Source organism: Nerophis ophidion, linkage group LG28 (genome assembly GCF_033978795.1).
Source record: "Nerophis ophidion isolate RoL-2023_Sa linkage group LG28, RoL_Noph_v1.0, whole genome shotgun sequence".
NCBI classification, from domain to species: Eukaryota; Metazoa; Chordata; class Actinopteri; order Syngnathiformes; family Syngnathidae; genus Nerophis; species Nerophis ophidion.
The window spans coordinates 16,776,366-16,802,092 of record NC_084638.1 but is presented as its reverse complement, the minus strand read 5'-3'; the positions used below and the strand labels follow the sequence as shown (position 1 = coordinate 16,802,092).

The 25,727-nt window shown below is 40.7% G+C and overlaps 2 protein-coding genes and 3 non-coding genes across 5 annotated transcripts in view; 4 read left to right on the top strand and 1 right to left on the bottom strand.

The window, feature by feature from the left end:
* The window catches only part of LOC133545340 (gastrula zinc finger protein XlCGF28.1-like), a 118,684-nt gene that overhangs the window by 58,021 nt on the left and 34,936 nt on the right, over positions 1 to 25,727 (top strand). The window lies entirely within an intron of this gene.
* LOC133545317 (zinc finger protein OZF-like) lies at positions 962 to 10,407 on the bottom strand. Its single transcript, XM_061890775.1, has 2 exons — positions 9,979 to 10,407; positions 962 to 3,152 (listed from the first exon to the last, which is right to left on the bottom strand). Exons 1-2 carry the CDS (start codon positions 10,103 to 10,105, stop codon positions 1,639 to 1,641), a joined length of 1,641 nt encoding a protein of 546 aa, XP_061746759.1. The 5' UTR covers positions 10,106 to 10,407; the 3' UTR covers positions 962 to 1,638.
* On the top strand, positions 19,146 to 19,218 carry trnak-uuu (transfer RNA lysine (anticodon UUU)). The gene has a single exon. It is a non-coding gene; the product is annotated as a tRNA-Lys (tRNA).
* On the top strand, positions 20,476 to 20,548 carry trnaf-aaa (transfer RNA phenylalanine (anticodon AAA)). The gene has a single exon. It is a non-coding gene; the product is annotated as a tRNA-Phe (tRNA).
* Positions 23,576 to 23,647, top strand: trnah-gug (transfer RNA histidin (anticodon GUG)). The gene has a single exon. It is a non-coding gene; the product is annotated as a tRNA-His (tRNA).

The following is a 25,727-nucleotide window of genomic DNA, read 5'->3' as shown; positions in this document are numbered from 1 at the left end:
GCGCTTTTTGTTTGCCTTTTTTGAGTTATAGTGTTATATAAATCAAAATGTTCTCACATTCACGTCTGGCTCGTCTCAAATATCCTTTGCAAAGAAGAAACAATCCAAGTCCAAGTCCATGTTTGACAGACTTAGACTTCTTTTTTATTGTCATTCAAATTTGAACATTACAGTACAGATAAGAACGGAATGTTGTTGCATTAGCTCATGGTAGTGCAGGATAAAACAACAATAAGGTGGAGATATAAATAAATAGATTACTGTACAGATAAATATATTGCACTTTTGCATATGCATCGACGTTTATGGATGTATGTTATATTGTCTTTTCATTCCAGCGAGTTAATCCATTTTGGGGGGGGGGAATTGAGGGGATAATGATGGAGTCACTTTGAGAGAAAGTCACGGTCAGGAGACTGAACAAGCCACCTGCCAGGCTGGTAAAAATCACAGACTTTTTTCTTCCCAACAACTCCAAAAACCAGATGCACAGAAAGTGTGCGGGTATTTCTGTGATTCCAAACACAAATTAAACCAGGAAAAGGCTCAATCCAAATGTCCCAACACTGAGAGAAATACAAAAGTAGCCTAAGGATGTCAAAGTCCGAGGGTAGAAAAAAGAAATGAAGGAGAGGATGTCAAATTAAATGTTTTTTACACACCAGAAAAAATTTGCAATTATTAAGTAAATCAGCAGCTTTCTTGTGGTTAAAAGCATTTTCATGGCCCCACTTTCGATTTCTTTTCCCTCGTGTTCCTCCAGCTGTGTAGTTCAAGAGAAGAACAAACAATTAAAGACTAAAATAAAATAATTTAGTAGATTGTGTATTAAAGCATACAATGCAGTCCAAAGTACTCTCTGGGACTTACTGATTATTTTACCAAGGCCATGGCCTAAAAAAAAAATTAGGGAGATTTTATTTTCAATTCACAAATTTAAGTTTGTAAAAAAAATCCGCCATTTTCGCTCACATTTTTTTTTATTGCATAAAGGTCTGAGTACATACATATAAAACAATCACAAGATTATCAACATATTACTAAAGAGCGTAACAAACATAATTAATAAAATGGATTATAGAGACCTAGAAAATTATTTGTAAAGTTACACATTTTAAAATTGTATAAGAGACAACTGTTCAAATGATGTATAAAGTAAATAATAATACGCTTCCTGAAGTGGTCCAGAAGATGTTTTAGATGTGAACAAGTACATATGTATAATCATATAAAGGTGCTAATCTATAGCATTATTAACAATTAGAAATACAAATATGGAATACTTCAATATTTCAAACACCTATAAAAACACTATTTCGTCTAAAATTGTATGATGAATATAAAAAACATAAAATGTTTATTGTATGTAAAATATGTCTTGTACTGTTTACTCTCACCTTTTCAGTCAAATTGTTCTTTTCAATTTTTAATACAAGGTGTATTTTACATACACAATGTTGCATATCAATGCATGTACTTGACTGAAAAAAAGCGCTAATATAAAATATCTAATCTATGAATGTAGAAGCATATTAAAAAGATTGTTACACAAACAACAACGTCACATATGTTATATGTGCTGATGTTGTTACAAAGTCAAAATTAAAGTCTTGACAGTTTATTTCAAATCCTGCAGTTTCATTTGCTGCTGCTGTTCTCACCAGCACACTTGTGTTTCTTACACTGGTACTTATAAGAGAATCTTTCACCACACACACTGCAACTCAACACTTTCTCTCCTGGGTGAGTTCTCATGTGTGCTACAAGGTATGATCGTTCACAAAAGCTTTTGTTGCAGATTGAACAGGAATGTGATTTTTCACTACTATGTGTTCTCATGTGTCTTTTCACATTCTGACTTTCTGTAAAACCTTTACCACAGATTGAACAGAAAAAAGGTTTTTCACCAGTGTGTGTTTTCTCGTGTACTTTCAAATATTGACTTTCTGTAAAACCTTTACCACAGATTGAACAGGAAAAAGCTTTTTCACCAGTGTGCGATCTTGTGTGTCTATTCAAACAACGGCTTTCTGTAAAACTTTTACCACAGATTGAACAACAAAAAGGTTTTACACCAGTGTGCGTTCTCATGTGTACTTTTACAGACTGTCGACGTACAAAATCTTCACCACAAATTGAACAGGAAAAAGGTTTTTCTCCACTGTGTATTGTCATGTGTTCTTTCAAACTCTGATTGTGTGTAAAACCTTTACCACAGGTTGAACAAGAAAAAGGTTTTTCACCAGTGTGCGTCCTCATGTGTACTTTTAAATTGTGACTTTGTGCAAAACCTTTACTACAAAGTGAACAGGTAAAAGGTTTTTCTCCAGTGTGAGTTCTCATGTGTCTTTTTAAATGTTCATCTTCGACAAAACTTGAATTACACAAAGAACACTTAAAAAGGTTTTCTCCAGTGTGTCTTTTCAGGTGTTTTTTCAAATCTCGACTACGTGCATACCTCGAATCACATAAAGAACATGAAAAAGGTTTTTCTCCTTTATGTGTTCTTGTGTGATCTTTCATATTGTCCTTCCTTGTAAAAGATAAGCCACATATTGAACAAGAAAAAGGTTTATCTCCAGTGTGTGTCCTCATGTGTCTTTTCAGATGACTATGGTTTTTAAATGTTTGGTCACAGTGAGAACATTTGAAGTGAGTGTTGTCAGTGTGACATGTCTTATCATCTTTAGAGTCTTCATCATCAGTGTCAGGAGAGTGTGACGTTGTGTCCTCACTATCTGATAGTGGAGCTAAGAGCTTGTCTGCTTGTGATCCTCCACAGTCGTCTCCATCAGCTTCTGTTGTCATGTGTTGTGTTGAGCTGCTGCTTGGAGGCTCCCCCCCTCCCCTCTCCTCACTTTCACCTTTGACCTCATCATCTTCACTCTTCACTTGAACACAAATCATTGGGAACTCCACCAATCCTTCAAGATTGTCTCCCTCCTGACTGATGCTGTGTTCCTCTTCTTCCTCTTTAATGTGGGGGGTCAGTGAGTCTTCCTCTTCCTTTTTACAGGGAAGGGTCTGTGTAGAAGAGGAAAAGGAGACCCCAGAGGGTCCATGGCACCCGGTCTGCCTCTTTGAAGGATCTTCCTTCACCATCTTGAAGCTACACTCCTGTTTTTCAGACAGAAGTTCTTCTTCACAGACATCTGCAGGACACAAAATGACAAACATGCTTGAGAAATGTCCAGATTCACTTCGTAAGTTCACATGAAATTAACAAAACAAGTTATTATATGAATTGGCCTGAAAACAGACACACTGCTCTTTACAACATTATCCACGGGAAAATAAGACCACTTTTGACAAGGGGTGGGCAATATGGCCTAAAATGTATATTGCCATAAATTCCTTGCTGCCTGAGTGCAGCTGGGATAGACTCCAGCGCCCCCTGTGATTTTAATGTCAGTTACTGATGTATAAACTTGAAGAAAAGATTAGATCGTTTACAGTGTAAATCCGTATTCTGTATTGTCTCCGCTATGACGCCATCTTGTGGTCGAGTTTGCTCACTGCGAGTGCTTTGGTTTGAAATTGTATTTCCTTTTGCTTTGTGCCTTGAACCCAAAGTAAGGTTTCGTCATTAATGTCGCCAAGCAACGTTTGTAAGTGTAACCGTGATTTCCACTAGATCTGGAACGGCGGCGCAATGGCGACAGACTCGTTACGTTTTTTGTTTTCAAGTCAATGTGTCAGTTTCCACCACCTGGCTTCTACATTTAGCGGTTGCCACAACAAGGCGGTTTAATTGAGCTAAAATCTGCTTGTGTGGGACAAGAAGTCTTGCATAAACACAAAATAAATGATCTAGTTTACTCTCAAAGTAAAATATTCAGTTTGAGGGGGATGGTATTTTACATTTTGAAAAGTCCTAATGGACATGAAGGCAACTTGTCAAAAGGTTTTCAGACCTAATTTCACCTCCCTGACACAAATGGACGAAAACATGCTGATTTTAAAAGGTTCAAAATTAAAGAATCATAAAACAGGCATATCCTGGGCAGTTATATGGGGGCCTGTATTACGGCGTTGCATTAAAAGGACTATTTCCATCTCCAACATTAAAGTGAGTGTCACTAACACTACTGCACACAGGAAAACGTGTGGAGGAGAATTGTAAGTAGCCGAAAAAAAGATTGTGAATGAGTGACAAGAGGCTCACTTTGTTCATGTAAGTCTACTGTGGAATAAACATGCTCAGGTGCTGAGAGCGATGCACAGAGTGAGACCTCTTAGTCCAGTTTAAAATCCACAGACCAAGAAGGAAACACACTGACATAGCAATCTATTGATGACAGCTAAAATTAAGCTATCAGGTTTATTTTCATTTGTATCGGTCCCGGCCTACGATTGCATGAATATTTAATGCTTTTTAATACCATTTAAGGCCTTAATTTAGGACTTCAATGACTTTTACTGCTTTTTAATGACCCACAGTAACCCTGCTAAAGCTCTTAAATTTATACAAATGTGGACTGATCAATGCAAAAATCGACAGTAACAACACCAAGTATAATAATATCAGTATAAGGTCGATACAGTGGTTTGATCAATATTTTTAATTATATATAATTTTGTTATCGTTTACAAACTCAGTAAAAAAGGAATACTTTAAGGGCATAAACCAAATGATTTAATTCAGAGCCATATTTGAATATTTAATTGATATTTTAACACCACCATCCTGTGTTTTTGTTTGATTATGATTTGAACAAAAATTAACTCGTTCAATGATCTTGAAATGACTCATTCAATGATCTTGAAAATTGTAAATATCAGTATCCACATTGGTATGACTGATACTACCTCTACAACTACTTGCTACTGGATCGATATCTAATTTTGTGGTATCACCCAAAATTAAAGTATGAAAAAACAAAACAAGTGCTAATTACATTTGAACAAAACAGAATAAGTAATTATTACATTTTAACAGATGTGTAGATAGAAACACGTTACATTAGAAAGTTCCTAAATAAAAATATTAATGGAATTATTGAAACGTCTCTAGGATGTATTAACGATTTTTACAAGATTTTCATAGAAGTTAATACATTCTGAGGCCAGTGTGGCTCACTTGGCAGAGCAGCCATGCCACCAACTCGACAGTTCCAGGTTCGATCCTAGTCACTGCCGTTGTGTCCTTGGGCAAGGTACTTTACCCACCTGCTTCCAGTGCCACCCACAGTGGTTTAAATGTAACTTAGATAATAGGTTTCACTATGTAAAGCGCTCTGAGTCACGAGAGAAAAGAGCTAAACAAATATACTTCACTTCACTTAAAAGAGAACCACACTTTTTTATTTTACCTATCAAGTACACACATGTTGTCTTTTGTATGCATTCTAAATCGTAAATAAATGCGTTTAAAAGTCTGCTAACCATACAGGCTATTAGAGTCAATATATTCTGACAACAAAGAACTTAAAAAACGCCTCCATTAGGTTTTATGTACATGCAGTAGGTATATATTGGTAGGTTGGTAATGCATGGCATCCTGCCAGCTGCTATTCTGCAGTTATTTTAGTAGGTGTCATTAAAGACAAGGCTGGTAAGGTACGGACTATGGACAATTATCAACCTATCGCCTGAGCCAGCATGCTATCCAAAGTGCTGGAAAGTGTGATAATATACAGAGTTGGGGATTTTATTTACACCGCAGACAACCAATTGGCTTCAAGAGCAAGTACAGCACTGACTTGTGTATTTATGCTTTAAAAGAAGCAGTAGACTGCGATGAGGTGGCGACTTGTCCAGGGTGTACACCGCCTTCCGCCCGATTGTAGCTGAGATAGGCACCAAAGGGGATAAGCGGTAGAAAATGGATGGATGGGTGGAAGAAGCAGTAGAAAAATTCAGAGCGCAGGGCCCTACAATGTTGGTAGGGTTTATTGATGCATCTAAGGCATGGGTGTCAAACTCTGGCCCGCGGGCCAAATTTGGCCCGCCGTGTAATTTCATTTGGCCCTTTAGGCAATATCAAATTAACATTAGAGCTGGCCCGCCGCTGTAACACCACATCCACCACTAATACTCATACTCGTCAACCCTACCGATTTTCCCGGGAGACTCCCGAAGTTCAGTGCCCCTCCCGATTTCCACCCGGACAATAATATTGGGGGCGGGCCATAAAAGCACTGCCTTTGGCGTTCTCAACATGTCGCCACGTCCGCTTTTCCTTCATACAAACAGCGTGCCGGCCCACTCACATAATATATGCGGCTCATACACACACACAAGTGTATGCAAGGCATACTTGGTCAACAGCCATACAGGTCACACTGAGGGTGGCTGTATAAACAACTTTAACACTGTTACAAATATACGCCACACTGTGAACCCACAGCAAACAAGAATGGCAAACACATTTCGGGAGACCATCCGCACCGTAACACAACATAAACACAACCGAACAAATACCCAGAACCCCTTGCATCACTAACTCTTCAGGAACGCTACATTATACACCCCCGCTAACGCCATACCCCGCCCCAACTCAAACCCGCCGCCGAAAAGAGGCATTCAATTTGTATTTTTATTTTATTTGATATGCCATTGATATTTTTTAATTATTATTATTTAAAACTCGATTTTGCATGTCACTATAAAGTTATATAAGCCTTGCTTGGTCAATATTCAATGCAAAATTTGTTTGGGTCCCTATTAAAGGATTAATTTGTTCAACCTCGGCTCGCGGCTTCGTTCAGTTTTAAATTTTGGCCCACTCTGTATTTGAGTTTGACACCCCTGATCTAAGGCATTTGACAGTCAACCATCTCAAACTCTTCACCAATCTGAAGCATAGGGGTGTTCTGGGTATATTCTGACATATTGGTACGACAGGCAGACGATGCAGGTAAAATGGGGGAGTAGTTTATCCTCTCCCTTTAGAGTTGGCAATGGGGTACGGCAGGGTGGGCTTCTATCACCAGGCAGATTTAGCCTGTCTATGGATGACCTGTCAAGGCAGTGGGAGAATGCAGAACAGGATGCATCATGGGGAACACCTTAATCAACCACTTTATATACGCTGATGATTTGGCCATTATATCTCCAAGTAGTGCAGGGTTCCACCAGCTTCTTAAAGGGGAACATTATCATCAGACCTATGTAAGCGTCAATATATAGCTTGATGTTGCAGAAAAAAAGACCATATATTTTTCAACCGATTTCCGAACTCTAAATGGGTGATTTTTGGCGAATTAAACGCCTTTCTATTATTCGGACTCGTAGCAATTTGACATTTTCTCAAACACATTACAAACACCAAGTCAAATCAGCTCTGTTTTTTTCCTTTTTTTCGACTGTTTTCCGTATGTTGGAGACATCATGCCTCATCGGTGTGTTGTCGGAGGGTGTAACAACACGATCAGGGACGGATTCAAGTTGACTTACGTGGAGTGTGCATCGATTAGCACGGCATGCTAATCGATGCAAACATGCTATTTAGGCTAGCTGTATGTACATTTGTAGCTATATTTGCATCCAGCCCTTCATTCCACCCACATTTAATGCCAAACAAACACTTAACAATCGACAGATTTAAGTTGCTCCAATGTCACAAGATGCGAAAAACCCGATTGTTTGGTCTGCACATTATACCGGCGATGCTAAGGCAGACATGGCACAGAGATGTATGGATATCCCGCGACACTCAATCGTTGGTTAGAAGGCGATCACCAAATAGCGTCAATAGCTATTCGCTTAATAGCTTCAGTTTCTTTTTCAATTTCATTTTCGCTATCTGCCTCCATACTCCAACCATCCGTTTCAATACATGCGTAATCTGTTGAATCGCTTAAGCCGCGGAAATCCGAGTCTGAATCCGAGCTAATGTCGCTATAGCTTGCTGTGCTATCCGCCATGTTGTTTGTATTGGCATCACTGGATGACGTCACAGAAAAATGGACGGTGGCTTCACAGATAGCGAAAATCAGGCACTTCAACGCCTTTTTTCAGGATATTCTATGATGGGTAAAATTTTGAAAAAAACTTCGAAAAATAAAATAAGCCACTGGGAACTGATTTTTATTGGTTTTAACCCTTCTGAAGTTGTGATAATGTTTCCCTCTAACATATGCTCCCACTATGGAGTCAAGTTTGACAAAGAGTAATGATATGTAGGACCAAGGAGGATCAACATCTTATCATCATCAATGACAAGATGGAGGATGATGCTGACATGCTTCGACAGAGAAGAATGCTGTATGTCCAAGCCAATATGCTGGTGAGAAAATGTAGTTACTGCAAAGGTGTATTTGTTTAGAGCTTACTGCACCCCTATGTACACAGCACCCCTCTGGGTGAGGTTCAAGAAAGAGAGCTTGCACAAACTCTAGGTTGCATATAATGACTGTCTCAGAATCCTGCTCAGAAAGGCCAGGGGTAGTAGTGCCAGAAAGTTTTTTTTGTGATTTAGGGATAAATACCTTCCACGCCACCCTGAAAAAACTGATGTTTTAAGTTTATATGTAGACTGCAGGGGCCCGAGAATGGTTTTAATATACAGATAACCAATCCTAGGTGTAGTTCTGATAGATAAAAATCCTATATATGGAAACATTGGTATCTGTGCCTCACAATACGAAGGTCCTGGGTTCCGTCCTGGGCTCAGGATCTTTCTGTGTGAAGTTTGCATGTTCTACCCCTGAGTGAGTGGGTTCCCTCCGGGTACTCTGGCTTCCTCACACCTCCAAAAACATGCACCTGGTGATAGGTTGATTGGCAACACTAAATGGGCCCTAGTGTTTGAATGTGAGTGTGAATGTTGTCTGTCTATCTGTTTGCCCTGTGATGAGAGAGCAACTTGTCCAGGCTGTACCCCGCCTTCCACCCGAATGGAGCGGAGATAGGCTCCTGCACCCTTCGCGACCCCGAAAGGGACAAGCGGTAAAAAATGGATGGATGTTGTCCGTGCCTTTAATAGAATATGTAGAAGCATTTTAAAGTATATTTTTAATGCTGCTTATATTTATTCATGGTATGTTTTTTTTTTTTTTTAACTGAATATGCACAAGCATCGATTTAAGTTTATTCTACAAATTGACTGGCATAGAACACTTATTTTTACAGGTAGTTAAATTCAACAGAACAAGGACAGCCACGCGGTTGCAAGTACCAGACGTATATATAGTCGTGATCAAAATTTTACATACACTTGTAAAGAGAATAATATCATGGCTGTTTTGCGTTTCCAATAATTTCTACAACTGTTATTTTTTTGTGATAGAGTGATTGGAGCTCATACTTGTTGGTCACAAAAAACATTCAGGAAGCTTGGTTCTTTTATGAATTTATTATGGGTTGACTGAAAATGTGACCAAATCTCCTGGGTGAAAGGTATACATTCAGCAATGTTGATATTTGGTTACATGTCCCTTGGCAAGTTTCACTGCAATAGGGCACTTGTGGTAGCCATCCACAAGCTTCTGGGAAGCTTCAGGTAGAATTTTTGGACCACTCCTCTTGACGAAATTCGTGAAGGTCAGCTAAATTTGTTGGTTTTCTGACATAGACTCATTTTTTCAGCATTGTCCACAAGTTTAATTCAGGACTTCGGGAAGGCCATTCTGAAACCTTAATTCAAGCCTGATTTAGCCATTCCTTAACCACTTTTGATGTATATTCTGCACATAACACTGATGTATATATACTTTTGACCCAGCTGATTTGGTCACATTTTCAATAGACCCATAACAAATTCATAAAAGAACCAAACTTAATGAATGTTTTTGTGACCAACAAGTATGTACTCCAATGACTCTATCACAAAACAATAAGAGTTGTAGAAAGTATTGGAAAATCAAGACAGCCATGACATTATGTTCGCTACAAGTGTATGTAAACTTTTGACCACGAATGTATGTACATCATCCTCACAAGACAACCACATTTCGTATACACAATACATTTAAAAATAGTGTTAATAATAAAATATAAAGTTAGTAAAGATGTGAGCGTAAGAAGTAAACAAACCTGTTCTGTGTAACACAACTTGATGATGTTTCTTATAATAAACATCCAGTAGTTGATGTTGTCGCTCTTTCTCCGCTTTTGTTGGACACAATTCCTCCTCATACTTTGCTGTCGTTCTTTCGCACATTTTCACACAATCACAACACTTTACACTCACATTAGTTCCCTACTTAGCGATGTTTAAATAACTTCCGCGTCTCTTTGTTAGCAGCTAACAAGCTAAGCTAACTAGCCAGCTAAACTAGCTGCAAGCTACCAAGCTATCAAACAGGAGAAGTGTCAAAGTGCCCTCAGACTAATGTATCCGGCTACAAACAATTATTAACCGTGTGTACTCTATTAAACAACATATATGTAAGAATACAGAAATATAATGCCCGCGTTTAGGACTTCTCCGTCAGACGCCATCTTGCTTTATCACCGCATCGGTCCACGCATGCGCGTATCTGAAGTCACTTCCGCCAACTTGTTTTGCCACACTTACTTACCATGGTTCTTTTGTGTCATCTGTATTTCGAATAACAATGTCATAATTAACCATTACATCCAAAACCAACGTTATTAAAAATAAGGTGTTCATTATGAAACTGCACAGATCCGTACACAAACCTGAAAGATGTGTTCAGCAGTCTTAAATGGAAAATACATCGATTTTGTATTATTTTATAATAAGTTATTTATTTCAGAATTCTGACAGTTTAAATACATAATTTAAATTGCAAAACATCCTAAAAATAAATTTTAGCGGTCAATTCCGCCTTTTTTCATTAAATGAACTCTTTGTGTTTGGAAGAATGGAAGCTTTCAAGTTATAACTATTTGTTTTGTTCCACAGAAAATACAGCACAGAAGAAATAGTAAATAATTGAAAAACGTTAAATGCTGTAATTAGAATATTTTGAACGAAACCTTTATATATATATTGTTTTGTATATTTTTCTATTTGCAGGTTGTACTTGATGATGTCTTCAAATAATAAAATACCTTAATCACTCAATAAGTGCATCAGCGACCAAATGCCTTTTTCAAACCATTGCTGTACAAAGATGGATTTGTTTCTCATTTTAATATAACAACAATTCCATAGTGGAGTATTGTGTGTGATGAAAATTAATTGTAACTAATTGTAAATTAGTTTCCAGTACAACTACACTTGCTGGTAGGGATGGGTACCGTTCACTTTTTAACCGATACTGCACAGATTCCGGTACCCCGAAATCGATACCTGTTCTCAACGTTCCCACTTTTTGGTGCTTTTGTGTGTGGTAATAATATTGTTTGTGATAATAAATCTCATTTTTTATTGCAACATTGAAAATGATACTGTAATGATAACTGTTGTCCTTTAATTACATCTTGTTTAATTATTATCATATTATCATTTACAAGAAAGTTTATTTACAGTTGCAAGTCCAATACGCTAGATGACAGTTGTTAGAGCCATATACTCTTTTTGTCCGTCAAATTCATGACGTCACTGAGGGGGTTGGCTCAAGGCCAAGTGCCAGTCTACTTAGGCAGGAGCCGGGATCCTAGCCAGGTGTTGCTGAGTGGAGGCGCAACAGTTTTTGACTGTGCCAGGCTAGTATTTGTATTTTCCGTTTTTGTTACAAAGTGAGTTTTATAACAAGACTTTATGATAATAAATATTTTTGTTAAAAATGGGCACAATTCTGGACATCAATTATTAGCTTGCTGCAAACATCTGAACTTGCTTCATTTATATTCGGCAACCAGTACCAGTAATAGTTCAAGACTTTACCGCTACACTAAGTCAAAAACTGCCTCACTGGAACGGGAGTTGTTTACAGGGAAGCAACAACAATACAAAAATTGCCATTGTTAAAATGTGTGCACACCAATATTGACAAATCCAATGCGTTGGTGACTATTTGACTTGACTTGCGCGTGGGTTGACTTTTCCAAATGGAGGAGGAGGGAGCACACACCTGCGCTGACCAACATAAACAGCCACAGGTGGACAGTGTGGCTCAACGTGACAATGATGGACAAGGGGTTGAGGGGAAAAAACGTGTGGTAAAAATGACACCCAAGGCTCTAGGTCACAAAATTGAAAGTTTGCAGGGAGAAAGAAAATCAAAGTTGCAAAGACTCTCAACGCTAAAAGAGGGGGTCATTGTCGTGTTAAATGACGAAACACGTTCACATGAGCTATCAGAATCAGAATCAGACATACTTTATTAATCCCCGTGGGGGAAATTAAAATTTTCAGCACAATCCCATTCAAGATCAAACATTACAGGGAGACAGAACAGGATCGCTGACGGTTCTGCCAACTTCCGGCGCCCCTTACAAAAAAGGTGAGATACAGGTAAACAAGTGTGGGGGATGGGAGAAAAAATAAAAGATTAAAATGAAAAAAATCGGTGTAAGACTTGGCCCCTGGAGAGGGGGTCCAGACTGAGGCCAAGGGGAAAAAAAACTAACTCATAGCCATAGTACACATCCCTCTTAAGTTCATGTAGATAGATAGATAGTACTTTATTGATTCCTTCAGGAGAGTTCCTTTAGGAAAATTAAAATTCCAGCAGCAGTGTACAGAGTTGAGATCAATTTAAATAAAAGTAAAAAGTAAATAATGGGGGTTTAAATGGAAACAAAATAGAGAAATATTACAATAACAATAAAAACTAAAAAGCAACAATGGGAATAACAATATAACAGTAAAATAAGAATATAACTAGACAAAGTAGGCAGTAGTGACCATGTTATGAAAACGTATTGCACTGTTATTGTTTTGTATCCCCTGTCATCCTAGTACCCCCCGCCCCCCGCCCCAGAGAGGAGTTGTACAGTCTAATGGCGTGTGGGACAAAGGAGTTTTTTGTAATGTAAGAGGGAAACATCAAAAAACACAAAGGACATGAAAGACATTAAAGTAGCGGAGCTGATGCAACCAGCCACTTATACATACAGCAATGAATAAAAAGTAAAATAAAAATATACACTGTGGTGGCCTCTGCGGTGTTCCACGCCGTCGTCCGCTGGGGTGGAGAGAGCATGGCCAGAGACAGGAGCAGACCCAACAAAGCAACCAAGAGAGCCGACTCCACTCTCGATCACCAACCAACTCTCGTCCAGTGTCCAGTCCGCATGGATGAGCGAGGACACGTCCAAGAAGACCGAGGTGTCCAATACCTGCTCATCCAGCCAAGACACCGCGAAGTCTGTCCGTCCTGGCGCTCAATGCCAGCTCTGCAGCCCGAAAGGAGGAATTTAGCAGGTTTATGGATTTATATCATGCAACCAGAAAAGTGCACACAACTTTGTTGTCACTGTTGCCAGATGATGAGTATACTAAACATGAGACATGGTACAAAGCAAACATGTTGAATTTTGATGGTTTTATTGACAAAGTTGACAGGTTTATGTATTCTCAAAATGATGACAATGATGATGAGGTTGAAAATGAGGTCACATTAAAAACCAAGAGTGTAAGTGGAACCTAGCGGATACCTTTCACATAAAACACTCAAGATGGCAGACAATAGCTTCTATCTATCGACCTCTGGGTTATGGGGCCAGCATGCTTCCGCTGCGCCACTCTGCTAACTGTATATGCTTCCTAGCTTTATGGAGGCGTAGATTGAAATACTATCGCTTAGGGACAAGCAGTAGAAAATTGATTGATGTTTTCCTTGTGAGAAACCTGTCTGTTTTCTGAGACGAAAATAATTTATCCTTGCCAAATAGTACTAATGCACCCCAAAGTAGAGGCGTTTGTTTCTTCCGCAGAACTGGACTTCAAACAGTAGAGGTACCGACACTGTGGACTTAAAAAGATTAAATGCTGACAAACTTGTCAGTAAGAAAAGGTTCAAATCGTGGTGCAGTGGGAGAGTGGCCGAGCGCAACCCGAGGGTCACTGGTTCAAATCCCACCTAGAACCAACCTCGTCACGTCCGTTGTGTCCTGAGCAAGACACTTCACCCTTGCTCCTGATGGGTGCTGGTTGGCGCCTTGCATGGCAGCTCCCTCCATCAGTGTGTGAATGTGTGTGTGAATGGGTAAATGTGGAAGTAGTGTCAAAGCGCTTTGAGTACCTTGAAGGTAGAAAAGCGCTATACAAGTACAACCCATTTATCATTTATTTATTTAAATCCCTTGTAATCTTTTACATATATTGTTGGTTTCAAATTAATCTCATTCATCCATCCATTTTCTAATGCTTATTCCCTATGAGGTCGCTGGCGGCGCCGGTGCCTATCTCAGCTACAATCGAGGGTAAGGCAGGGTAGACCCTGGACAAGTCACCACGTCATCACAGGGCCAAAACAGATAGACAACATTCACACTCACATTCACACACTAGGGACCATTTATCCGCAACACTGAATTTGAATCACTAACTCTAATAAACAATTTTCCCTTTTTGATATTTTGTTATGTATCCTAATTTCGAGGAATGCAAAAAACGGTAGTAAAGTACTTTAATATCTGTAGGACTGGGCAGGATCTTTCGGTCCAAGCAATACAAAATTACAGGACTCTCGCTACTATATTGGCTCCACTATGGACTGAACTCTCACGGTTATGTTGGATCCACTATGGACTGGAATTTCATAATATCATGTTAGACCCGCTCGACATCTATTGCTTTCGGTTTCCCCTGGGGAGGTGGGAAGGGGGTCCACATATGCGGTCCTATCCAAGGTTTCCCATAGTCACTGTCACCGACGTCCCATTGGGGTGAGTTTTTCCTTGCCCGTATGTGGGCTCTGTACCGCGGATGTCATTGTGGCTTGTGCAGCTCTTTGAGACACTTGTGATTTAGGGTTACATAAAAAAATATTGATTGATTGATACAATTTTCAGAGAGGGATACTGTGGTCACTGCTCAAGGTTGAAGAAGATGTTTACTGATGAAAATAAGAGGAACCAAAATCACCTCCCCGTCAGGGAATCGAACCCTGGTCTCCCGCGTGACAGGTGGAGATACTGTCCACTATACTCACGAGGACTGCATTTTCTAGTGTTTTCTAAAGGACAAGCAAACGATCCAAGCCTATCCCTGCCACGCCACAACCAAAGTGATGCAATGTCATGTTTGCCGTCTCATAATGCCGATAAATAGATAATCTAAAACACATTTACGGTGGTTGTGTGGCCGAGTGGTCTAAGGCGCTGGGTTTAGGCTGCAGTCTCTCAGGAGGTGTGGGTTCAAATCGCACCACAGCCATTTCTGTTCTGGTAACCCACTTGTTTCTTTGCTGACCCAAGCAATTAGATCTAGCTTGGTCCTCATTTGGAATGCTCAGGAAAACTTGTGGAAATCAGGCCATAACATTAGCTGGAGAGTTCTTTACGCTAGGAATGTGATCAAAAAGAACACAACCCGGGGCGAGGATGTGTGCAGCAGTCCAAATGCAACATAAAATGAGTGAAAGTGGAAATATACCATGTTTTATCACCTAAATAATTTTTTAACGTATGCAGATCACAAAGGCTTTTGGTCTGACTTTCCCACACAGTTATAAGGATGAGGCCCCAGGATAGTGAAAAAGGTAGACTTTCCAAAAGAGAAGTGGATTCAGGAAGGTTCATGGCATCTGTGCCAGAAACAAAAATGCAAAAATGTATTCATTTTCAACATCAATTATTCAATATAGCAAAGGACAGTTTTGTTTCATTGACTTGGTATGGCTAAAAGGTGGATTAGTATGTTCTTGTCAACCTGTCTTCTGAAAATCTGCACCCCTACCGTAAACATTCAGGCAACTTGTATTTGTTCCTGTATTCGGACCACACCGCAGTGACATATCGCTGGTCGGCACGGAGCAACTTGCAGGAGGGAGATGGCCTGTCTGGTGACATTGTGTGGAAACAACAACCTCACCCTCAACACAGACTACACCAAGGAGTCAAAAGAGGACATGAGAAAGGAACGTCTGTTAGCTCTTGTTAGAGTTGTATACTTTTTCCAAGTCAAAGTCTATATTCCTGCAGGAGTTTCCTAAGACACAAAAGTTCCGCTCAAAGACTTTTGCAAAACACATTTCTGACTTTGTACAACTGACATGGTGTGGGGGCTTCGTGCATCCGACAAAAAGGCAGGCAGAGGGCAAGTGTCTGGATTAGCTGTCATCTCCCTGGTGGTCTAGTGGATAGGATTCGGCGCTCTCACCACTGCGGCCCGGGTTCAGTTCCCGGTCAGGGAAACACTGACAACCCTGACTGGGAGCAAGTAATTTATTTTCCATCTCATGTTTGTGCTCATTGGATGCAGAACATTACCATAGACATTTTCAAAAAAGGCAAGTTAGACTATTCTTCGGCGTGAAGTCTGCACAATGGGTGTTCTTATCATGACGTGAAAACCAACAGTGTATTTGGAACATCGCGGATTCCTTTCACCTTAAACACTCAAGATAGAGGATAGATTCGATCTATCAACCTCTGGATTATAGGGGGGAGCACACTTCTGCTGCGCCACTCTGCTAACTGTATATGCTCCCTAGCTTTATGGAGACGTAGAGTTAAATACCATCGCTTAGGAACAAGCAGTAGGAAATGGATGGATGGATGGTTTCCTGGTGAGAAACTTGTCTGTTTCCTGAGGCGAAAATAATTTGTCCTTGTCAAATAGAACTAATGCACCCCAAAGTAGAGGCGTTTGTTTCTTTTGCAGAACTGAACTTCCAACAGTAGAAGTACCGACACTGTGGACTTAAAAAGATTAAATGTTGACAAATGTGTCGGTAAGAAAAGGTTCAAATCCCATCTAGTCTTTTACATTAATTCTTGGTTTCAAATTAATCCGCAAAACTGAATTTGAGTCACTGACTCTAATAAACAATTTTTCCTTTTTGAAAACTTGTTATGCATCCTAATTTCGAGGAATGCAACAAACGGTAGTTAAGTACTATAATATCTGTAGGACTGTGCAGTATATCCGGGTCCACGCATCACATTTTTCAGAGGGGATACTGTGGTCACTGCTCAAGGTTGAACAATCAATCAATCAATCTATCAATCAACCAACCACTGTATCTTTTGTTACTCTAGTGTATCAAGTATAGATTTTGGGCTTCTGCCGAGTGGGGGCGAACTCTTCACTCTGCCACTCATTCACAGACGTTCAAGCTGCTTTAACCAAAACTTTTGACCCGTTGTCCTCCAACAGAGAAGGCACAAGAGCTAAGCAATTTAAAGCAGGGTAGCGGCTCTGTGTGCGACTACGCCACCCGCTTCCGCACGCTAGCAGCAGAAAGTGGGTGGGAAGCGGGTATGAAGTCTTTCTGAAGGGATTCGGAGCTTCCAATCAGGACCTCCTTGTTCCCTTAGACCAAAATGGTAAATGGGTTGTACTTGTATAGCGCTTTTCTACCCCTTTTTAAGGAGCCCAAAGTGCTTTGACAGTATTTCCACATTCGCCCATTCACTCACACATTCACACACTGACGGTGGGAGCTGCCATGCAAGGCGCTCACCAGGACCCATCAGGAGCAAGGGTGAAGTGTCTTGCCCAAGGACACAACGGACGTGACTAGGATGGTAGAAGGTGGAGATTTAACCAATAACTCTCAAATTTCTGGCAGGGCCACTCTACCAACTTTACCATGCCGTCCCCAACCTACTAGACAACCTAGATGCCCTCATCGATCTCGCCATCCGGATGGACAACCGACTAGCCCAGCTCAAATGACAGCGAGGAGTAGGACCGGCTGCGGCAGGAAGAACCACCCATCCTTTTGCACCTAGCGGGGCGACCACTCAGCGTTCACCCCCGGAGTTATGTCCTCACCTCCGCACTGACCTGGAGGAGGAGCCCATGCAGCTAGGGAGAGCCCGACTGACCCCAGAGGAGCAATGCAAGCGTCTGATGGAGGGGAGATGTTTTTACTGTGGAGAGAGCGGCCATCTTGTCATTTCGTGTCCAACCAAGGGATCCCAGGTGGCGAGTCACGTTCCGGCGGTACCTCAGATGCCAGGCACTCTCACTAAGGTCACGATAACGCATCTCACGGCCACAGATCTAGAGTTTTATAGACTCTGGGGAAGACGCCAGTCTGATGGACTGGGGTTTAGCTAAGAGACTAGGACTCAAGTCAGAACCGCTAGCTAAACCCATTAGGGCGAGGTCTTTCAACGGTAAGGAGCTTTTCACAAGATGTGAAACCAACCAGGTACTCTGGCAAAATTAAAAATATCAATTTTATGTCAGTACAGTATTGGCCTTGATGCATAATTTAATATGACTGATGTGTGCTTTGTGCTGTTACTTTATCCTTTGGTAAAATTGCATTATAAGCTCAGTCAATCGATCAATATTTTCTTACTTTCTTTAGTTTATTTCAAACATGAACATTCTTACAACATAATACATCAGACAATTTTATACCATTTCACATTACATCATGTCTAAAAAAGAGTAGGAAGAAGCTAAGTTTATTTAATCCTACCCCTTTCCCACTTCAGCGGGTTTACAAATATATATATTCATTTACTGACTTTTATTTTATACTAAATTAGTAAAATTATATATGTGAATGAGTAATAAAACAGTTTTGTAATATGTAATTAATTAATTCAGTCATTATTAGCATACTGAGATGAAGAATATTTTATTTCCAATAAGGTTGAAAGTGTTTCTCATAATTCTTCTTCTTTGTACTTTGTAAGCACTATTAATTTGAACAACCTCATAAACTGGGTCATATCAGTACAACGTATGGATTGGCCCCAGGTTTCATCACAATCTTGTGTTCTTTTTAACCAGTTGTTTTTACTAATACGCCTCATGTGGGTCTTACACTACTGAAATGGACTCTCTGACCTGCCAGCCTTAATGGCGGAATCTTGCGCTAAAGTGGATTAAAGACATCTTTTTGGTTTTAGTTTTTCAAATCACCATTAAACTTGGGTCCCCAAGGCATTTGGCTCGAACTTGTGGGGAGAATCCAAGTTAAATCCAGCTCAAAGTTGCCAACTTCGGGAAACAAGTTTCTTTTTTGGTCAAAACCTTCTCACTTGATGATGATGTAATACTGGGTTGATTGTCAATAATGAGGTTTGTGTTCAAGCAATTGGCGAGTTTGGGCTTTGACAGTTCCCAGCTTGTCACTGAACATCCTAACTAATTCACTTGCATCTGTTTGCCAATATGGCTGTTCTCTTAGACATTGGGCAAATCAGTATTGAAAAGAGCCTGGGTAGCTCAGTCGGCAGAGCATCAGACTTTTAATCTGAGGGTCCAGGGTTCAAGTCCCTGTTCAGACAACTGAGGCTAACCTCTTTACATTTCTTAAAAGACGTCCCTTTCTGCCGCTGCAGCCTTCCTTGTAACCTGTTCTTAATTTGAGTAGTTTTCAACAGTGATTGGTTATTAGTTTATCCCTTGATAAAATTGCATTATAAACTCAGTCAATCGATCAATACATTGTTGTCTTTGTTATAAACAACATTAAAACATAAAACAAACATTTTAGTGATTCCAAGAGCCCAAAAAAAGTCTGTGGGCTATAGAGCGTTTTCCGTTCGGGCTCCAGTACTCTGGAATGCCCTCCTGGTAACAGTTCGAGATGCTACCTCAGTAGAAGCATTTAAGTCTCACCTTAAAACTCATCTGTATACTCTAGCCTTTAAATAGACCTCCTTTTTAGACCAGTTGATCTGCCGCTTCTTTTCTTTCTCCTATGTCCCCCCCTCCCTTGTGGACGGGGTCCGGTCCGATAACCATGGATGAAGTACTGGCTGTCCAGAGTCGAGACCAAGGATTGACCGCTCGTCGGGACCCAGTATATATCGGTTGGGGACATCTCTACGCTGCTGATCCGCCTCCGCTTGAGATGGTTTCCTGTGGACGGGACTCTCGCTGCTTTCTTGGATCCGCTTGAACTGAACTCTCGCGGCTGTGTTGGAGCCACTATTGATTGAACTTTCACAGTATCATGATAGACCCGCTCGACATCCATTGCTTTCTGTCCCCTAGAGGGCGGGGGTTTCCCACATCTGAGGTCCTCTCCAAGGTTTCTCATAGTCAGCATTGTCAGTGGCGTCCCACTGGATGTGAATTCTCCCTGACCACTGGGTGTGAGTTTTCCTTGAACCTTTTGTGGGTTCTTCCGAGGATGTTGTAGTCGTAATGATTTGTGCAGTCCTTTGAGACATTTGTGATTTGGGGCTATATAAATAAACATTGACTGATTGATTTTATGAAGCATACTTCATCTACACTTAAAGACTTAATTATTTGTCCGCAAATTTTTTATGAACATTTGTGAAAAATCTGCCAAATGTTTGCAGTAAATCTTGTTGGTTGTAAAACTTTCTTCAAAAGCATTTTGCTTAATTTTTCACAGACCCTGAAATGCTCAGTCATGGAGCATCAGACATTAATTCTAAATTCCTGCGATTCAAGTACCTGTAATAGGCTCTAAACTCACCAAGCAAAGGCCTCTTTCCAGCCCTTAATAGTCAACAACAAAGCAAAATGTGGTTACATTTGAAAAAGTTAACGCTACACAGAATGTGTTGGCTTAAATAGCTCAGTTGGGAGGGTGTTAGACTAAAGATCTGAAGGTCCCTGGTTTAACCCCGGGTTTCAGCACAACTATGGGTTCTTCTTAACCACTTTGTTTTACTAAGGACACTTCTGTGGTTCTTACTCTAATGAAGTGATCGGCCAGCCTTGCTGGCGGAATCCTGGCATCAGTTGTCATACACCTTTCTGTTATTTGTTTTTTGGACAACTGTTACGTCGTTTAACGGTATGGTCCCTTAAGCCAATGTCTGGTCTTTTACTGAACTTTACAACCTTCCATCGACTGCCTTAGCCTGGATGTCTGCCCGTTTCATTCTGGTCTTCTTTTGGCTATAGCCCGGGCCTCTGTTAGACTTAGTTTGGCTGTCAAACGTCTACACCCTGGGTCTCTGGATTTAAAATCATCCCTCAGAACTGCTGGCACGGCTTGTCAGCCATGAGAGTGGCTTAAATTTTCTTCTGGACCTTTCACTTCACTTCCTCGATTCATACAGCTGTTAAGGTTCCTATTTTGTGTCCACCTCAAGTCACAAGACACAATTTTAATTCTTTATTATTTGACTAATCATACGTCCAAATATCCCTGCCAAGGTGGGGCAGCAAGGTGGACATAACCATGTGAGTAGAGTGACCATCTTCAGAGAATGTGCCGGACAATTTTAGACAAACCAACTTTCTCTCCGGCGCCTTTGGAACAAAACAACATTGGAAGACTTCGCCCTTTAAAACGGAAGAGCCGAGCTAACTTGTCCCTTTATCAGGATTCTTTGGCTGTCTTGTGGTAGTTGACTTCTGGACCATAACCCACCAAAAAAGGCCCAACAGAGGACTTCACCAATGACGGTAAAATACTCGTTTTGCTTTTGGTTGATTGGTAATTCTAATATATTTTGGAATTGAGAGTTGTTGCCGTCTTGCGCAGGAGTTCAGCTAAGTATTTTTGAGTGCGTGTAGAATGTTTAAAGAATGTTTGTAGAGTAAGTTTGCACATAGTAATACACCAACACACACACGGTTAGGGAAAAAAATAAGTATCCAACCAAGGTGATATCCTAACTAAATGCATAAAGACCTAAACGGTAGGGTGGCATACTCGAAACCCACCTGTCTTATGAAGACAGGAATCCATAGAGGCCAAGGTCCTAGCGGTAATGGTTTTGAATGGATGTCTTCAGGATGTCAAACATTATTTTTTTTCTGTTTTGAATGACATCACATAAAAATATAACAGGCAATCCTTAAAGGTAGATTTGAACCGGCTCCCTTAAGATTTCAGCACGAGCAACTTCAGTCTCCCGCTCTGCCAACTGAGCTATCAAAGGGTCTTGTAAGACCCACGCTTCTATTCAATTTATTACAATTTAAACAACTCTTGATCTGCACACGTAATTATTTGTCATAATGGAAGCATCAGCTCAAATAAGTTTTTCAAATTAAATACAGGATACAGGACTGCTGCAGAGGGGCAAAAGGGACGCCTTTGCAGAAATGTAAATAAGTTAAAAATGGCCACCTGAACACAGACTTCAACCCTGGACCCTCAGATTAGAATTCTGAAGCTCTGCTGACTGAGCTACCCAGGCTCTTTCTAATGCTTTTTTTGCCGAACATCTGAGAGAATAACCATATTGGCAAACACAGATAAAAGTGAAATAATTAGGATGTTCAAGCTGGGAACTGTCAAATCTCATGCTCACCAATTGCTTAAACACAAACCTCATTATTGACAGTTAAGCCAGTTTTACATCGTCATCAACAAAGAAGGTTTCAACCAAAAAAGAAGCTCCTCTCCCGAAGTTGCCAACTCTGAAATGCTCAGTCATGGAGCGAAGGACATTATTTTGAGTTCAAGGGATTCAAGTACCTGTTCTACTGACCAATACGAGGCTCAGTGATGGCCATGGAAAGGACTCCTTCCAGCCCTCAAAAGATACCACCAGGTTAGACCTTGCTTCCATTTGAAAAAGTGAACCCAGGACTGATTTGTAAATCTCAAACAGCTCTGTTGGGAGAGCGTCAGACTGAAGAGTTGAAGGACCTTGGTTCTACCCTGGGTTTCAGCACAACTCTGTGTTCTCTTTAACCAATTGTTTTTACTAATAAACCTCCTGTGGCTCTTACACTACTGAAATGGTCTCCCTGACCTGCCAACCTTGCTATTGGAATCCTAACATCAGTTGTCACACACCTTTCCATCAATCTTCAACCGCTTTTCCAGAATCGGGTCGCTGGGAACACACCTTTCCCTCATTTTTAATTTAGACATGTTACATTGTTTAATGGTGTATTGTCCCTTAAGCTAATGTTTGGTCTTGAACTGACCCTTACATAACTTGAAACTGAGAGTAATAAAGCTGGGCTCAGTGTGACGAGAAGGTGCATCCAACACACCTACAGCAAAAGATTTACCACAAGTGTTTCATACAGGTACACTGTCTAATAATTGGAGTTTCTGGTAATGCTTTTAAACCTTCACAGTGTGAATAAAAACTTTTTTGTTCCGCCGCCACCCACACTTCTCCTAAACCTTTCACCGGGCTGAGTTCATCTTTCCGTGGCCAATCACGTAACAGGATCCGTTTTTTCAAACACCCATCAAATCCAATTCCAGCTTTTGTCTGCTCAATCACAGCACAAAAGTTAGTTTTTTTTAGCATCTCTTGTGTACTGTAGAAGCTTGTTCTTCCATTATTTCATGTTATTACACATGTCTGCGACTCTGTCCAATGGTTAACTAGATTTTAATCAATTGAATTCCTATATGAAAAACTACCAGCTAGACCTTCAATATCTCACTTTGTAGAGCGAAGGATTGTAGTTGCTGATGCTGACATCCATAAGTTCCTGGTCCAATTCGGGCTCCAAGAATTCTTTCACTATTTTTTTGTGATGTCATTGAAAAAAGAATCATCATAATGTCCGACATCCTAAATTTGTTCGATGAGACAGAAATTTCCCCGGAACATTAGGTATTAGCACACTGAATGAGATTTTCTTACATGATGACGTTCAAACAGAATGTTGCTCGAGCAGATCGTTTAACATTAGACATCAAGAGAGAAAACAATTTATCAATCAGAGAAGGTTGGTACAGCCGTGATCGTATAGTGGTTAGTACTCTGTGTTGTGGCCGCAGCAACCCCGGTTCAAATCCGGGTCACGGCACTTTACCCTTTCTTCAAACTGCCTTTTTTTATGATTATTTTTGAAAAATAGGTATCTTGTTCCCTATGGTAAGTGGTTGAATAAGATGTGAAACCATATCTTGGTAGTAAAACATTCTTCAGAAGCATTGCGCTTAATATTTTAGGGACCCTAATATGCTCAGTCATGGAGCGTAAGTCATTCTTTTTGATCTTCCGGGAATCAAGTTCTGCTGACCAATACTAGGCTCTGAGACCCTATGGAAAGGCCTCCTTCCAGACCTTAAAAGTCAAAAATAGGGCAGACTTTGGTTACATTTGAAAAAGCGAACCCAAAAGGAATTTAAATGGCTGGAATAGCTCAGTTGGGAGAGTGTCAGACTAAATCTCTGAAAGACCCTGGTACGACCCGGAGTTTCAGCCCACCCCTGTGTTCTTCTTAACCAGTTGTTTTTACTGTTAAGCCTTCTGTGGCTCTCACAATACAAAACTGGTTTCCCTGCAGCCTGGGCCTCTGGATTTACAATCATCCCTCAGAACGGCTGGCACGGCTTGTCAGCCATGTGATTGCCTTTAACTTTCTTATGGACCTTTCCTTTTACTTCCCAGATTCATACAGGTGTTATGGTTCCTATTTTGTGCAACCTCAAGACACAAGACATTATTTTGATTCTTTATTGTTTCTCTGAACAAACTTTCAAATAACCCTGCCAAGGAAAGGCAGCAAGGTGGACAAAAGCATATTAGATTTTAGATTAAGATTTAGATTTATTGGTCCCCGTTGGGGAAATTCATTTTCACTGGCGTACATTTAAATAGACATTACACCTCACGAACAAAAATAACAAAGGCATCATACATGACCAACACATTTACAGGCTTGTCAGACAGGTCGGCTGGGCCTGCTGTTTAGGGAGAATATAGCTGCAAGGATAAGGCTTTTCCTGAGGCGGGCCGTCCGGAATTTGATAGTTCTGTACCTACACCCTAATGGTAGTGGGATGATGTATTGGTGTAGTGGGTGAGTCATATTGCGTTTACCAGTCGAATGATGGACCTCTGGTTTGGATCTGAGATGTTGGGTGTGGGTGGGCCGAAGAGTTTAGCTGCTATGTTTGTAATGCGTGTGATTTGGTTCGGTTGGTTACAAAAAGCATAGTGAAAAAACATGTGGAACAGTACAGAAGGATGTGAACAATGCTTTGGTACAGTAATAACAGGAGGTGAGATGCAAGGTATAGTCCTTTAAGTTTACCGGTGGCTGACAGTCTTTGTTGACTTCTTTTTTTTAATGTCCGAGGTGTGTTGATCAAAGTTGAGTTTACTGTCCAAGGTTACGCCCAAGTATTTAAACGTGTCAACTGTTTTAACTGTTTGTGTGTTCATGATGATGGGGTGCTGAGGTGAGGGGGGGTTGAAACACATTTCTCCTGTTTTATTGACATTGATATCCAGATAACTGGCTGTGCATGACTCTGTGAAATGTTTGGCTGTGTTATGATAGTTTAACCAACTGCTTGCAGTCGGTTGGTGAAGAAGTTGTGGGTGAGGTGGATCAGCTGAGGGGGGATGTTGAGATGGTGAAGTTTCCGGATCAGTAGATGCTTCTGTAGGGAGTTGAAGGCGGAGCTGAAGTCCACAAAGAGGATCCTGGCAAAGTTGCCTGGAAAGTCCAGATGCTGGAGGAGGAGATGCAGCAGGCAGGCCACAGCAGGCCCTGTAGGCAAATTGGAGGGGGTCCAGGGGTGGGGTGACAACTGGAAAGATGATATAGAGCAGCAGTTTCTCCAGGCACTTCATAATTATGGATGTGAGGGCTATGAGGCGGTAATGGTTGAGTTCTGTGGGTCTGGATTTATTCAGTACTGGGATGATGGTTGCAGTGTGCCAAAATATGGGTATTGTTGCAGTCTGGTAGCATTGACAGAAGAGAAAGTGTAGGATAGTGGAGAGCTCCATGGCAGTCCCTGATCACACTGGCTCTAATGCCATAAGGCCCTGGTGCCTTGCCTGGCATGCAGCGGCTCGGCTGTTGCCATACTTCCTCCTCTGTGAAGGGTGCCTGTTACTCGGGGTCTGATGATGGGAGGGCTCTCAGCAGG